Genomic DNA, 16,348 nt, shown 5'->3' with positions numbered 1-16,348 from the left:
AGCTTGAACGCCTCTGCAGGGGAAGAGACCGGCTTGTTGTTGTTATAATGATATTTACAAATCAGTTCCTCCTTCATTTCGCTTTCAGGACCAAGTTCAGAGTTGGGTGGATTTTCCCCCCTGCAAGATCGGACATTGCTAGCAGCTCCTCAGGCAGAACAGAGCGGGCAAGGCAGGAACTCAACTGCCCCGTATAGAGTGCTAGCTCCGAGCCTCCCGGCTGGATGGCCTCTGCTCCATTTCCCGTTGAGCTGTGCAGGCCTGGGAAAGTGAGTGCTCGTTGGCAGTAATGCTGGCTTGGGGAGGGACTCACAGCTCTTTGTTTACTTCCCTCCCCTGTGCAGAGATGGAAGGATGCTGTGCAAACCAGGACGGCACCCCCTGGGACGAAACCGGCCCCTCTCGGAAGGAGGAGTACGGCTGGAGGCTGATGCATCTCCTTGGCTCTGAGCAAGCCCCGGAAAACCTGGGGGACCAGAGCGACTCGAATTCCATCTGCACGGAGGACTTTGCTGCCACGTTTCGGGAAGGCATGGTCGACCCCCTGGGGAATTCCGATGGGGAAGGGGATGTGCCAGCTGGGGGTTTCCCAGCCGGAGACTCTGATGAGGAAGGGCGCGTCATGGGAATCAAAGCCAGGCCCGCTGGTCTCTGCCCCACCGTAGAGGCGTGTGGGGCCGCTGCAGAGGGCTTCATGCTCAATACAGCGAAGAGGCCGCACATCCTGCAGCGGTTTGAGGAGGGGCTAGAAGGGGACTCAGCCCTGGCTTTGTCCAGCAGCATGGAAGGGCCCCAGTCCCTGAGCTCCAGGACCAGGAGAGAGAGCCTGGAGTCTCTGGGGGGCAGGATATCCAGGCTGAGTCAGACCAACACCACGGACACCCCAAGCAGCACGGACACGGGGAAAGCCAGCGCCACGGGAAGCCAGGCTCCCAGACTAGCTCCACCTGAACGGGTGGAGATCTCGGTGGAAAGCGTTCCTTGGCCCCTGGAGAGCTCTTCCAGACGGGGCCAGGACTCCCGGGAGAACTCCCGACCTTTCAGCAGCCCGTTGCTCGTGGAGGAGCTGGGTCCCAGCCAGCCACTCAGAGCTCTGGGTGCCGGTGCCGGCACAAGAGCCTGGACCAGAGAGTCCCAGCCTGTGAGGACAGCTCCGAGTCCGTCCGGGAGGAGACAGACTGAGTATGGGCACGTCTGGTCCGACAGCCCCTCTCACTCCGCACCCACAGCAGTCCATGGCAGCCCTTCACTGGCCTCCAAAGGGGAGAAGAGCCCCCGGCTAATAGCATCCCCCTGCCCCGACCAAGGGCTGCCCCCGGAGACGCTGGGAGATCAGGGCTCAGCTTTGCAAGGGTTTGGTGCCACAACACAGCTGGCTAGTAGCCCTGAAAGCGCCCAGACACCCGCAGCTGGGGTTAGCGATGGCTGCGTGGTGACACAGGGCGGGATTGGTCCGGGAGATCCTGAGAGGGAGGCTCCAGAGCTACTGCAACAAGGATCGGTGATTCCCTGGGGACCGTCTGGAAGGGGCGTCACTCATGCTGCGGCTAGCGGAGGCAGGGAGGGAATCTGGCGGAGCTGGGAGCTGCAGGCTGGGCCAGCGGAGAGGGGAGCTCGCGGCCTGACACTGTGTAAGTCTGGAGCACGGGGCTAGTCGGCTGGCTTGTCCCTCTGCCCCTGTCACCATGGAACTGAGCATGTGGGGAGAAAACGCTCATCGCTGAGCTAGGCAGGAGGGCGTCAGCATGGACGGGAAGCTCGAGATCAGTACCTGGGAGAGCAGTGACAGTATGGGGGGCGGGAACGCCGCTGTGACAGCACAGTGGGGGCTGCGTTGGTCATTGCGGTGAGATGATGGAGGCTCTTGTGGACTCTTCCTGGCTCGTTAGGGCTCTGACAAACTCCCCGGGGAGTGTCGCATTCTCATTGATCACTGGCATCCTTGCAAACTCAGCAAACCCCTGGGGACCTGGCCAGTCTGTCAAAGGGGATGGGCAGGTCCCAGTCACGTCCCCACCCCTTGGGGCACTAGCAGGGAAAGGTGCTGGGGCCGGGATACCTGCATGTGCTTCTGCGATGCTGCGAATGAAACAGACACAGCCAGTTGTTCCTATCCCCCACCTTCCCCCAGTGCCCAGAGCAGCGCTGGCTGGCTGGCTGTCCTTGCTCTGGCACAGGGGGAGCGGGTGGGAAGAGAAGGCCGTGGCACAGCAGGGTCGGGACTGGCAGAGTGGGAGTGGTGGAAGGCAGGGAGAACTCTGGGGCTGGGTTACTGTGGCTCTGTGTGCTGTGACCCAGCCCTGCCGGGCTATGCCAGAGGACACTGCTGCGTCTGGCCAGCTCTTCGCCCGGTGCAAAGGGAAGGGCATGTCCTGGTCCCGTCCCTGTCCTCACCAAGGGGGCTGGTAGCAGGGGACTGGCCTGTGCTCAGGGCAGCGCAGGGAAAGTGACTGTGACTGGCCCCTGCACTGCAGGGCGACGGGGACCCCCTACTCCTCTCCGAGTGGGTTCCAGGAGCGGGGAGGAAGGATCAGTTCCCTGGGGCAGGAAGCTGAAGGATTCTGGGGTGGGTAGGCAGCTGGAAGGGGGTGACAGATGGGGCCCCTGTCTGTGGGTGCTGGGGGGAGGTGTTCCCAGCAGGAGAGGAGGGAGCTGGGCACCGTGAGGGGAAGGACTGCGGCTGCTAGAGCCGCCCCTGCTTTCCTGTTTACCCCCAACCCGACTCCCATGGACTCTTCCTGCTCAGTGCTGAGGGAAGAGTTCCGCCTGGCCCCCGATTTGCCTGGCCATCAGCCTGGCGCCTCATGGGATCATAGAATCTCAGGGTTGGAAGGAACCTCAGGAGGCCATCTAGTCCAACCCCCTGCTCAAAGCAGGACCAATCCCCAACTAAATCATCCCAGCCAGGGCTTTGTCAAGCCTGACCTTAAAAACCTCTAAGGAAGGAGATTCCACCACCTCCCTAGGGAACCCATTCCAGTGCTTCACCACCCTCCTAGTGAAAAAGTTTTTCCTAATATCCAACCTAGACCTCCCCCACTGCAACTTGAGACCATTACTCCTTGTTCTGTCATCTGCCACCACTGAGAACAGTCTAGATCCATCCTCTTTGGAACCCCCGTTCAGGTAGTTGAAAGCAGCTATCAAATCCCCCCTCATTCTTCTCTTCTGCGGACTAATCCCAGTTCCCTCAGCCTCTCCTCATAAGTCATGTGCTCCAGCCCCCTAATCATTTTTGTTGCCCTCCACTGGACTCGCTCCAATTTTTCCACATCTTTCTTGTAGTGGGAGGCCCAAAACTGGACACAGTACTCCAGATGAGGCCTCACCAATGTCGAATAGAGGGGAATGATCACATCCCTTGATCTGCTGGCAATGCCCCTACTTATACAGCCCAAAATGCCATTAGCCTTCTTGGCCACAAGGGCACACTGTTGATTCATATCCAGCTTCTCGTCCACTAGGTCCTTTTCTGCAGAACTGCTGCCTAACCATTCGGTCCCTAGTCTGTAGCAGTGCATGGGATTCTTCTGTCCTAAGTGCAGAACTCTGCACTTGTCCTTGTTGAACCTCATCAGGTTTCTTTTGGCCCAATCCTCTAATTTGTCTAGGTCCCTCTGTATCCTATCCCTACCCTCCAGCGTATCTACCACTCCTCCCAGTTTAGTGTCATCTGCAAACTTGCTGAGGGTGCAGTCCACGCCATCCTCCAGATCATTAATGAAGATATTGAACAAAACCAGCCCCAGGAGCGACCCTTGGGACACTCCGCTTGATACCGGCTGCCAACTAGACATGGAGCCATTGATCACTACCCGTTGAGCCCGATGATCTAGCCAGCTTTCTATCCACTTTATAGTCCATTCATCCAGCACATACGTCTTTAACTTGCCAGCAAGAATACAGTGGGAGACCATATCAAAAGCTTTACTAAAATCAAGGAATAACACGTCCACTGCTTTTCCCTCATCCACAGAGCCAGTTATCTCCTCGTAGAAGGCAATCAGGTTAGTCAGGTGTGACTTGCCCTTGGTGAATCCATGCTGACTGTTCCTGATCACTTTTCTTCCTCATGCTGAGCTCCTGGTCCCTGATGGTACTGGGGGGCCGGTGGGTCTGTGCTACCAGCAGCTCTGTTCCCCCCCCTCACCCAACCCAGGATGCAGGAGTGCATGTGCCTTCCAGGAGCCCCTGGCTACCGGCTCCTGTTCTCATCCTCTCTGCAGGTCCTGACCCAGAGCCGGGCGTCTCCGAGAGTCGTGGGATGCAGAGCAGCCTGAGCGCAGCTTGGGACGAGGTCTATCTGGGGCCCTGCAAGTACAAGCACGTGGCTGGTAAGAGGAGCCGCCAGCTGGCTGCTGCTTCAAGGGGAAAGTGCTGGGTCCTGCCCCCAATCCTGGGATCCGTGCCCTCCGATCGATCTGCCCCTCTCCTGGAAAATGGGTGATCCTGTCCCGGCCTCGCCTGCTGGTCCCCACCTTGGGAGATGCCTGCGCTCCTTGTCACTGCAGGGAGGGTGGAACAAATGCAGGATCTGGGGGAGGACAGAGCCTCTGGGTTTGCGTCGTGGCTGGAGCTGGTAGAACAGGGGAGTCACCTCTGGTCACAGGTTCAGTTTGGTAAGGGGAAGGCAGGGAAACCCCCCTCACTCTGCGGGCAGCTGGGTTTGGCGCCTCTCCCATCCCCCATTCATCCTCTTTCAGGCGTCCCCGTCACCAGTTTCGACACTGTCACCATCGACAGTGACCTGGACTCGGTGAGGACGGAGACAGTCCAGGTTCACCTCCGCAAGGCCATCGGCCGCCAGAGAGGTACGGCCCCGGCCGGGGCTCAGCCAGACGGCCATTCCCCAGGGAGCTCGTCAGTGTCTCCTCCGGACCAGCCTCTCTCTGTCCCCGGCCCTGCTTTCGCTGTCGCAGGGCGATGGAGCTGCTTTGGGGGGTGGGGATGGACCTGCCCCTTGCAGCTATGTGGGCCCCGCTCCCTCTTGTTCCCGTCCCACCCACAGGTGACTGTTTGTGTCTGCTCTGGTCTCTCTGCGGCACGCACCCAGACCCCCCAGCACAGTCACACCCCTGCTGCGTTAGCCACGTACTGTGAGGAGTGATTGCCTTAGTGAGGTGGCTCAGAGTCCAAGTCCAGGCTGGCTCCCTGCTCCCCACAGCTCCTCCTGCTGGCTCTGGGCTGCACTTGCTTTCCCAGGAGCTAGTCTACTATTGCTGTGGAGACACAATGTTTCTCTTCTCCAAACAGCTCCGGGCCGCAGCACCAAGGGGCCCCGCTGCCCACGGAGAGACTCGTCGGGGTAAGTGCTGATGAGAGTCCACCAGCTCGGCCCCTGGCATCATGCCAAGCAGTGATGGTCCTGGGGAGACACGCCCAGGGCTCCCACTGCCTGTGGCACTGCAACCTGCCACAGTGCCAGGGCAAATCCTGCAGACAAGAACACAGGAACGGCCGCACTGCTCAGACCAGTGATCCAGCTAGCCCAGCGTCCTGGCTCTGACAGTGGCCAATGCCATATGCTTCTGGCAGTCAGAGGTTCAGGGACATAGGGTTGCATCCCTACCCCTACTGGCTAATAGCTATTGATGGACCTAGCCCCCAGGAACATATCTAGTTCTTTTTTGAACCCAGTTATAGTCTTGGCCTTCACAACATCCTCTGGCAAGGAGTTCCACAGCTTGACTGTGTGTTGTGTGAAGAAATACTTCCTTTTGGTTTTTTAAACCTGATGCCTGTTAATTTCATTGGGTGACCCCTGGTTCTTGTGTTCTGAGAAGGAGTAAATAACACTTCCTTATTCACTTTCTCCACACCAGTCATGATTTTATAGATCTCTATCATATCCCCCCTTAGTTGTCCCTTTTCTAAGATGAACAGTCCCAGTCTTTTTCATCTCTCCTCATATAGAAGCTGGTTCACCCCCCTTAATCAATTGTGTTGCCCTTCTCTGAACCTTTTCCAATTCTAATATAACTTTTCTGTGGTGGGGCGACCGGAACTCCACACAGTCATGGTGAGGGCATCCCATGGATTTATATAGAGGCAATATGATATTTTCTGTTGTATTTTCTATCCCTTTCCTAATGATTCCCAATATTCTGTTCGCTTTTTTGACGGCCGCTGCACATTGAATGGATGTTTTCAGAGAACTATCCACAGTGACTCCAAGATCTCTCTGACTGGTAACAGCTAATTTAGACCCCATCATTTTATCTGTATAGTTGGGATGATGTTCTCCAGTGTGCATTACAATCAACATTGAATTTCACCTGCCATTTTGTTGCCCACTCACTCAGTTTTGTGAGATCCCTTTGTAGCTCTTCGCAGTCTGCTTTGGACTTAACTATCTTGAGTAGTTTTGTATTGTCTGCAAATTTTGCCAGCTCACTGTTCACCCCTTTTCCATATCATTTATCCTGCATGTCTCTGCTCATCCTGACCTCCCGCAGGGGCAGTGAGACCGCATCGGAGCAGGATGATGTGATTAGCGCAGGGGGTTGGGAAACCAGGATTCTGTCTGAGGCTCCGCTGCACCCTGCAGTTAGTCTCTTGCATTTTGGGGTTGTTGTTTTTTTAAAAGCCACAACCTGATCTGAGCCGGCCGGGAGCCACCAGCTGAGAGGTGAATTCTGAAATGGTCAGGAGCTGCTGACCCAAGCCTGGATGGGACCCCAGCTCGTGCAGTGTCATTCCACTGGCTCATGCAGAGTGGGCTCCCCCAGCTTTCAGTCCTAGACACAGTCCTCTCCAGTCCTGCGTCAGCATCTCGGCCATTTTGACAGTCCCCCTGCTGGCAGCAGTTCTCCCAGGGGGACGCTCTCCCTTGCATTGATCCTTGGGTGAGGCACAGGGCACTGGCACCTCCACTTGCCCTTGGAGCACAGAGCCTGCCAACGCCAGGCCCTTGGAGGCTGGGCATGAAGAAGGGGTGGCCTCTCTGCACTGCATTCGCTACTGCTGCTCTTACAGGTGCCTGGGCTCCAGCAGTGCAGTCACTGACGAAGAGGAGGAGGAGGAAGAGGTCCTGTGGTCTCGTGGCAGCGCCGACTGGAGGAGCAGCAGCCCTGCGAGGTGGAGCTCAATGCCAAGCAGGGCAGAGGCCAGCTGGGAGGGTACCAGGAAGGAAGCCTGCCTGGAGCACCAGGTGCTGTCCTGTGGCGGAGGGCGATTCTCCCAGGGGGGTTGGGATGGTGGGTGCACTGCAAATAGGGCTGCAAGGTGGGGACTGGGGCAGGTAGCAGAGCTGCCTGAAATTGACACGAGTAAGTGCAGAGAATCGTTACAAGGCAGCTCTTGCACGAGACCCTCGCAACGCATGGAGCTACGCACTATTCTGGAAATCCAGGCAAGCGCAGCGACCCCACCAGTGACGTAGGAAATCCCAGAAGCACAGTATAGCAATCCCGTCTCCTGTACCATGGCAGTAGCAGTGTTGTCCAGCAGTAAGAGCAGGGTGCTGGGGGTCTGGTGACTGCCTTCTAGTCCCACTCCTGATACTTCCTCCCCGCATGGCCTTGGGCGAGTTACTTAACCCCGCTGACCTTTAGTTTACAATGAGGATAACACAGACTCATAGACTCATAGACTTTAAGGTCAGAAGGGACCATTATGATCATGTGGTCTGACCCCCTGCATGCCGCAGGCCACAAAACCGTCCCTACCCCTTCCCTTGACTCTGCTGTTGAAGTCCCCAATCCTGTGTTTTAGTGACTTCAATTGGCAGAGAACCCTCCTGCTAGCGATCCCTGCCCCATGCTGCGGAGGAAGGCGAAAAACCTCTAGAGGCTCAGCCAATCTACCCTGGAGGAAAATTCCTTCCTGACCCCAAATATGGCGATCAGTAAGACCCCGAGCATGTAGGCAAGAGTCTCCAGCCTGACCCCTGTTAGCCATTATACTATTTACCTACCATTGCTTGGTATTCCTTGGCTAATATGTTTTACCATTAAACCATTCCCTCCATAAACTTATCTAACTTAATCTAAAAACCAGACAGGTCCGTCGCCCCCACCGTTTCCCTCGGAAGGCTGTTCCAATATTTCACCCCTCTGACGGTCAGAAACCTTCGTCTAATTTCAAGCCTGAACTTCCCCACGGCCAGTTTATATCCATTCGTTCTCGTGTCCACATTAGTACTAAGCTGGAATAATTCCTCTCCCTCCCATGCTGCCTACCCTTTTATAACACTGGAGCCTTTGGGGTATATCAGAGCTAAGTATTATTCCACCCAAAGTAACTGCATGGGAAGAACGCGGTCAAGGCTGCAGAATTCAGTGCTCCAAAGATGGGAAATGCTGGCGCTAGAGCTGGTCCATGTGTGTATCCCACATGGGGGTGTTTGCACGCCGTGGACCCGAGGCCGGAAGATCTAACAAGCTGTGTCCGAGAGTAGTTCTCGTGGCCCCGGCCCAGGGCACAAGAGGCAGCGCGAGCCGACGTCTCTCCAGTTCCTTCTCACTGCCACTTGGCCCGAGTCGGAATGCCTGTGTCCACAGATGTCTCCAGCTTTTATTCTTAATACTCAGTAAATCAATTTGTAAATAGTTTGTGGTTTTTATGTTAGAGTTTTTAGGATAGTTACCGTAGGTAGTTTCCCCCCCGCACTGGAGACCTCTTCCCTGCAGCCTGGGACTGTGCCCAGGGTTCCAGGTTCGTCTCCTGCCCTCGATCCTTCTCTGTGAGTGACGAGCGTCAGCGCAGGCTCTGCTGGTTGGATGAGACAAATTCGGCAAAGTGCAGCATCTGTCACTCTTTTCCGCTGCAAACATGCCAAGCTCATGGGCTTAGATTAAAGAAACACTGTATGAGGCCCCACTCTGATCCAGGCCAGGGAGACCCCCCTGTACATTGGCCCCATTGGGTGAGCAGAGCCCCTCTGAGCACGAGCTTAGGAACAGAGTCTACAGCTGTTTCCCAGGCTTCCCATGACTCCCTCGTGATCAGATCCCCCCAAATCTGCCCATAAAAGAAGGGATCCCTTCGCGAGCCCGCCCAGGCTGGACAAGCCTTCACATGCAAATCCCATGGGTCCAGGACCGGGACATACCCCCAGGATCTGTCGGTACCTTCGGTGGCTCCAGCTGTGAATCACAAGGACTGAAACCTGCCGGCTCCATCCAGAAGTGTTGGGCCTGCTTCTTCCTCCGTGCCGTCCCATCCTCCGAGGACCCTGCCCTGCTACAGCTTCCTGGGGCATGTCGGAACCATTGGCCGGGTTGTCTGGACACCTACATTACACCAGAGGATATTTTCTTCCCTTATCCCCAGTCTCCTCTCCTCACTGGCCCAGTCCTTCTGAGAGACATGGCTATCCCAGAGGACAAAACTGCGTCGGTGTCACTGGAGCCGTCCCCTCTCCAGCTGCCGGGGGAGAGCAGTTCTCAGACTCAGAGAAATCGGATGCTCTGGCTGGTCAGTCATCTCCTCACGGAGATCTGAGCCCCATCCTCCCTGATATGATTTCCCCAGGGACCACTGGTACCAGATGCCGTGGGGTCCCCCCACCTGGTCGATCCCGCCTTTTGGCCATATTGGGGGCCCCTGGAGCCCCTATGGGAGATGCCCTGGATCCGTCCATGAATCCTACCACACCTCTCTTACTCGGCACTCCCCAGATCCGACAGAGTATGAGGAGGAGGACAGAGACCCAGATTTGCAGGTACCGACAGGCTCATCTCTGGCTGAAGCCATCACTTCATCCTCACCCTCTCCGCCGGATGACCATAGGCAGTACCAGGAGCTGCTTCGGAGGAGGTCCAGGACTTCCCGCACCAGTTCCTGGCTATTCTGCAGCCTACAGGTCTGAGCAAGGTGGCGCATCTGGTTAACGAGGCCATCAGGGAGCTGGCCAGAGTGGTGTGGCATAACCCTGCCTCCTGCGCCCCCACGCCTAAAAACGCCGAGAGAGGCTGTTTCGTCTCTGCCAAAGGGGCGGCATTTCTTTTCTCCCACCCAGCACCCAGCTCGCTGGTGCTACAGGCAGCTGTGAAAAAAGCAAAATTGCAGCGTCCCAAACCCACCCCTGCTGATAAGGCCGTGACGAGGTCGGACCTGTTGGGAAGAAAGGTCCTTTCCCTGCAATTCTGTATCGCTAACGGTCGGGGCTTGTTAGCGAAAAGGAGTTTACCAATCACTCCAGTTTTAAGGACAAGCTTCCCCCTGATGACAGAGCCCAGGTCCAGCCTCCCTTAGAAAAGGGCAGGTTAGTGGCTAAGACTCCCTTCATGCTGTGGTGGACGCAGTGGAGGCTGCATGAGGAGTGTGTCTTGGCTCTGCCCTGGTAGCAAACGTGTGAACAAAGAACAGTCCCTCAGAGGGTAAACGCGACCGTGGGAAGACTGGGCTCCTTGCAGCAAGAGCTTTCCTCCCCGTGGACAGATGGCGCTAATGAGCAATCTGACTGCGGTCAGGATGGGCCACGTGACCCCGTTCGCCAGGCTTCATCTCGGCTGCCTACAAGCCGGGCTCCTGTCTGGCTACTCCCCAGGCAGGGAGTGCATCGACACCAGGGCCATCGCCTCTCTTACCGGGCACTCGAACCCGGATTGAGCTAGGGTTGGCGTCCCCTTCGTCACTCTGCCCCCAGGGCCGCCATCGTAACTGACACATCTCTTATGGGTTGGGGAGCTCACTTGAACAGCCACTATAAACAGGGTCCCTGGACCCACATCAATCTACTGCAGCTGAGGGCAGTCCGCCTGGCAAGCGGGATCTTCTCCTGCTCATTCGATCTCTTCATGTCCATGTGATGTCACAATATCACCACAGTCTTTTACATAGACAGGGCGGAGCAAGATCTCTCCCCCTTTGCCTAGAAGCAGTCAGGCTTTGGAACGAGTGCATCAGAAACCGCATCACTATACAAGCCATGTACCTTCTGGGTGCCCAAAACTCTTTAGCAGACAACCTGGGCAGATACTTCTCTGCAGCTCACGAGTGGGAGATGCACAGCTCTTCCCTGAGCGAGATAGTCACTCAGGGGGAACACCGCAATGGGATCTCTTCGCATCCCAAATGAACAGGCTTTCCTTGTACTGCTCCACGGGAGCTGTGGGTCATGGCCCCCAGGGCAATGCTCTCCATTTGCCATGGACACACAGTCCCAGAGGTGCCTTTCCCCTGTTCCCACAGGGCTTACGAGAGATCCGCCAGGACAGGGCCAGAGACATTCTCCTAGCACCCGTCTGGCCAGGCAGTTTTGGTTTCCGGAGCTCCTGAGGATGTCGATCCATCCTCCTATCAGGATCTGCCCCTTCCCAGATTGCCTTCCTCAGCAAGGGAGCAGAACCAGACACCCAGTCGAGACCCCGTCCACCTCATGGCCTGGTGTTTGGGTGGGGATCAGAACTAGAACACGCTTGCTGGGCACCCATCCAAGTTATTCTTATTCAAAGTAGGAAAGACTCAACTAGCACCTGCTACTTAGCTAAATGGAGACAATTTTCTACCTGGGCTCAGCATAAGATGCTATCTCCAAATTCTGCAAGGATCCCAGTTGTTTTAGATCACCTCTGGTTTTGAAGAGCTCAGGTCTTTCCATTGGCTTGCTGCAGGTCCATCTTGCAGCAATCAGTGCCTTCCTTCCGCCAGAAGGTGGATATTCCACCTTTACTCACCCTACAGCAGTGACATCCATGAAAGGCCTAGTTAGGATCTTTCTGCCAATCATCAAACCTACCCCTCAATGGAACCTCGATCTCGGCCTGTCACCACTCATCAGGCCACTGTTTGAATCCTTGGCAACATGCTCCATGGCCCACCTGTCCATGAAAGTTACATTCTTAGTGGCTATTTCCTCAACCAGAAGGCTGAGCAAGAGGGGAGCCCTCATGGCAGACCCATCACACTGTTCATCACCAGGAAAAAATCTCTCTCTGTCTACATCCTAACGTCCTCCCCAAGGTTATTTCTGAATGCCATGTCAACCACACTACCTGTTTTCTTCCCGAAACCCCATTCCTCTGCCGAGGAGAGGAAACTTCGTTTCCTTGACTCAGGCGTGCTGTAGAGCTCTACCTGCAGAGGACCAAATCTATCAGCAGATCACCTAGGCTATTTCTTGCCATAGCAGAAAGGTTGCGAGGAGAAGCGAAATCCTCTCTGAGAATCTCCAGAGAGATCTCTGGGTGCTACCAATTAGCACGTATCCATCCAAAGGGCACGCTCCAGGAGAGCACAAGCTGCCTCCACAGCGTCGCTGCAGAAAGTACCATCGCTGGACACACGCAGAGCAGCTACCTGGAGTTCCATTCGCACATTCACAAAACATTACGTACTAGTTCAGGCCGCTGCTGTGGATACAACAGTGGGACCTGTAGTACTTCAAGCATCTTTCTTGCTGGCACCCCTGCACCCCCCTCCCGTCTGAATACTGCTTGTCAATCACCCACGCGTGGAATACACATAGGGACCAGCACTCGAAGAAGAAAGGGAAGTTACTTGTAACTGGGAGTTCTTCGAGGTGTGTGGTCCCAGTCTGTAGTCCACTGTCCGCCCTCCGTCCCCTCTGCTTCAGATCCTGCTGGATTCATGGTACGAAGAGGAGCTGGAGAGGCATCAGCCCACACAGCCTCTTATGCCCCAGTCTGGATCATGAGGAAAAGAGGCCAACGGATGCTGTTTGTTAGAGTTTCTGAACTCGGGTCCATGGCGCGCATGGGCACCCACGTGGAATACAGACAGGGACCACACGTCTCGAAGAACTCCCGTTACAGATAAGTAACCTCCATTTGCCCATGCAGCCTGGATTCTGTCCTCTTGCACATGGTCATGGATGCAAAGACTGTGCTTCAATGCACGTGCACACCAGCAAACACAGAGTGGTTGGACGGTAACGTGGGAACTCAGGGAAGAGGACCTGTCTGCTATTTGCATAAGAGAAGCGGTTGGGGTGGCTGAGGCCGGTTGTGTCCGCTGCTGGAAGGGGCTGCTGGGAAGTGCTGCTAGGGTAGGTCAGAGCCATAGCGATCTGCGTGTTTGATTCATTGCACAGGACCTGGGCGCTGAAGAGGAGAGGCTGTTGCAGAGGAAATCCCGGCTACACGAGGCTGACTTGTCCCTGAGTGACATCCTGGGTCAGAAAAAGGTATTTTCCCAGCAGCCCCATCCAGCCAAGAGGAGCTGGGGCAGAGACAAACCAGCTGCTGGCAGGGATCCATCCGAGCATTGGGTCACACCCTTGTTCACACGCACTTCGTGTCCAGAGACGGTGGCTGCTGCTAGGGCAAGGCAGGGTGTGGCTGGGGAGGTTCGAGCTACTGATGGGACCCAGGGGACGGGATCAGCACCCCGCAGCTCCACCACGGAGGGAGGATAAGGGAGGCTTGGAGTGTGGGTGGGAGATCTGGATCCCAATATGGAGCAGCCTGAGTCATGGATGGACCTGCCGTCTTTTGCTGGTCTCCGGCTAAACTCAGCCCTAGACCACGTGCTTCTTGGGGCTCCTATAGTGTTTGCGCATTGTTTGTCCTGGGACAGCTTCCAGCACTGGGAGAGAGGCCTTGGGACACGTGGGATTTGGAGAAAGCACCTGGCCAGGACTTGGCAGGGGCTTGGGTCTAATCTACACTCAAGAGTTTTGCCAGTCTAGTTATACTGGTTATACTGGTACTAGCTATACTGGTTATACTGGTACTAGCTATACTGGCAACCCCCCCACTGGAGATGCAGTATACTGGAGAAAAGGGCCTTTGCTGGAGTAGCTTATTCCAGTTCAGTGAGCAAAGGGGCAATCCTGGCAAAAGCCCTTTTTAGCTGGTAGAATCGAGCCTACACCAGGGCTTTTGCCAGCACAGCTATGGCATAAAAACCTCCCATCCTAAGTGACGTAGCTGGACCGGCAAGTGTAAAACCTGGCCTGACATGTCATCTGTCGTGCCCACATACCATGGTGATGGGCCCCAGACAGGGCGAGTATAATCTAGCCAGGCAGGTGGGGAGTTCCCTGTGGCAGGGGCAGCTTGGCCTCTTCCTGGGCCTCTGTTCTTGCTTCTTAGTGGAGGGGCCTGAATGGCTCCAACCCCTCCCCACGGCACCCACTTGAGGCCTGCAGGGATGATCTGTCATGTTGGCCCTGTCAGACCAAGGCAGGAAGCTACAGAGCCCTAGGCCCATCGGGGTGAAGTTCTTGCTGAAGGACCCCAAGCGTTTGGCTCTGTCAGCAAGAGAGTCCTGTCTGAGTGCTGCTGTTGCGTTGCCAGGGGAAGGGAGAACAACACTCGTGTGTGTCGCTGTCTGGGGGAGACCCGTCCCGCCTGGACTCCGCTCCCATTCGGCACCTGGGCCTGTGGGGATGCTGCAGTGGGCTCGGCCTGTGGCGAGGCGAAGGGCCTGGGTGGCAGGGCAGGGAGATGGACACGTGCCTTTCCTGACACCTTTCCTCCCCTCTGCCCCCAGCGCGCGGTCCAGGACCTGGAGTTGCTGCGTGGGGCCCTGGAGAGGAGCCAGAAGGAGGCGGAGACGCTGGAGTCCTGCCTGAAGGAGACTCGGAGCAAAGCGGATGAAGCCAGGTACCTGGGGTGAGGTTGGGCACACAGGGACCTTGGCAGACCAGCGCTGGACGGGGGGTGTGGGAGTCGTCTTGCAAATATGGGCCTGCTCTCACTGAAGCCAATAGCAAAATGCCTGTCGAGATCAGTGGGAGCAGGAGCAGGCCCAAGAACCTCTCGCTCTTAGCCAGTTAGTGACACAGGCACTTTGCCCAGCGGAGGGCTGGCCTGGCAGTGTGCTGGGCGAGCCTGGGGGCCACCTCTGGCTGGCACTCACTGGAACAGATGGCACGTGGCCCTGTAGGCTAAGCTCCCTCGTGATCTCAGCAGCCCTTGCATAGACCCAGAGGGAGCAGTGCATGCTGGGACCATTTGCCTCTGCACGCCGCACTTTCCTCTAGACCCTCAGCAGGCTGCCCGTCTCGAAGTGTGCCGCCTCTCTGAGGGTGTCAGTACCTTCTTCCCACAGGGCGGACCTGCTGCTGCTGCAGTACAGGCGGGACTCGTGCCTGCGGGAGCTGCCGGAGCTGGAGAAGGAGCTGAGCGCGCTGAGACGGCAGCGCTCCACCATGCACAGCACCCAGCTGGGGGCCTTCCAGGCTGAGGTGAGGGTGGGGGTCCCAGGGTGGCCAGTGGGTCAGATGGTTCCCATGGGGGATTGCAGGAGCAGTGTCCACATTGCAGGTGGGAGGGGAAACAGTAGGCAAAGGCGAGAAGGGCAGAGAGATGGAGTAGGGAGGGGAGGGGGAAACCCCCATTGCCCACTGCAGGGATAAGGGGATCTCTCACTGCACAGTCGGGAGGCCGTGCTGCTGGGTTTCCATGGGCCAGGAAGCAGCGCTGCGGGACACGGGGGCCAGGCGATCCCATCCTCTGCTCATTTCCCAGGTCTCCTCACTAGCGGCCGAGCGGGAGGAGCTGAAGTCCCGTGTGCGTCACCTGGAGGGCAGCTTGTCCTTCCTGGAGCGCCAGGAGCTGGAGCGCCAGCTGAGCTGCTGCAAGGCAGAGTTGTTCTCTGAGCAGCAGGCAGCCAGAGCCAGGACCGAGGAGCTGCAGGAGGTAGGTGAGCTCCCCGGGGCTCCCGGCTGCTTCTGAAGTGCTGCTGTCTGGTGCCGCCTCCCAGACTCCACTGGAAGCAGGTGGTGTCTGCAGAGCAAAGGACCCCCATGTCGGGCTGGGTCCTTCCCCATCCTGAGTGCTGTGAATGAGATCTGGGATTCTCCAGGTGCATCTGTTTCCTCAGCAGCTGGGATGGCCTCCCAGCCATATTATTTATTGTTTGTATTGCAGTCACACCTCGCAGCCCAGTCATGGCCCAGGTGCTAGGCGCTGCAGACACAATACAGAGACACAGTCCCTGCCTCAAAGAGCTCACGCTGTAAATAGTTCTCTTGTCCCCCAACCACACAGGAGAGGTTCCCTTGGAGGCAGCGTCTTGTGGCTGAGGTATAACTCACGGCAGAGCCCAATGTCTCTCCCCACCCCAAGACCGTCTGGTGGGAATGACCCGGACGCTGCCATCGCTGTGAGTGGAGGGTCACCCCCTGTCTGAACAGCAGCTGTGTGACGCGCTTCTGCCCAGCCCTGGGCTAGCTCGCGGTGTGAATTGTGTGCGTTCTTTCGGCTGCAGTGCCTGGAGGAAGCTCAGAACAAGCTGGAGGAGAGGACGTCAGAGGGGACGGAGCTGCAGGAGGAGACCACGCGACTGAGACTGCAGCTCAGGGAGCTGGAGAGGGTGAGGGAAGCCCAGGTTCAGGTCAGATGGTTTCCACATGGGGAGGGAGGGGAGCAGGAGCAATGGAAGGTGGGAGGTTTGCTTGGTAGGTTTAAGAAACTGTCCCCCTTTGTATGCCACA

At 56.8% G+C, this 16,348-nt stretch overlaps 1 protein-coding gene across 1 annotated transcript in view; it reads left to right on the top strand.

The window, feature by feature from the left end:
* LOC117888247 (putative ciliary rootlet coiled-coil protein 2) overlaps positions 1-16,348 on the top strand; it is a 59,863-nt gene that overhangs the window by 12,852 nt on the left and 30,663 nt on the right. The window contains exons 6-15 of the mRNA XM_034791476.1: positions 345-1,631; positions 4,227-4,334; positions 4,704-4,811; positions 5,254-5,305; positions 6,976-7,150; positions 12,998-13,090; positions 14,401-14,513; positions 14,962-15,097; positions 15,381-15,551; positions 16,123-16,227. Coding sequence (XP_034647367.1) covers positions 345-1,631; positions 4,227-4,334; positions 4,704-4,811; positions 5,254-5,305; positions 6,976-7,150; positions 12,998-13,090; positions 14,401-14,513; positions 14,962-15,097; positions 15,381-15,551; positions 16,123-16,227 — 2,348 coding nt within the window. The remainder of the gene's footprint in view (positions 1-344; positions 1,632-4,226; positions 4,335-4,703; positions 4,812-5,253; positions 5,306-6,975; positions 7,151-12,997; positions 13,091-14,400; positions 14,514-14,961; positions 15,098-15,380; positions 15,552-16,122; positions 16,228-16,348) is intronic.

This window comes from Trachemys scripta, chromosome 15 (assembly GCF_013100865.1).
Source record: "Trachemys scripta elegans isolate TJP31775 chromosome 15, CAS_Tse_1.0, whole genome shotgun sequence".
Classification (NCBI taxonomy): Eukaryota; Metazoa; Chordata; order Testudines; family Emydidae; genus Trachemys; species Trachemys scripta.
The sequence above is the reverse complement of the archived record's forward strand: the minus strand, read 5'-3'. Positions and strand labels throughout refer to the sequence as shown.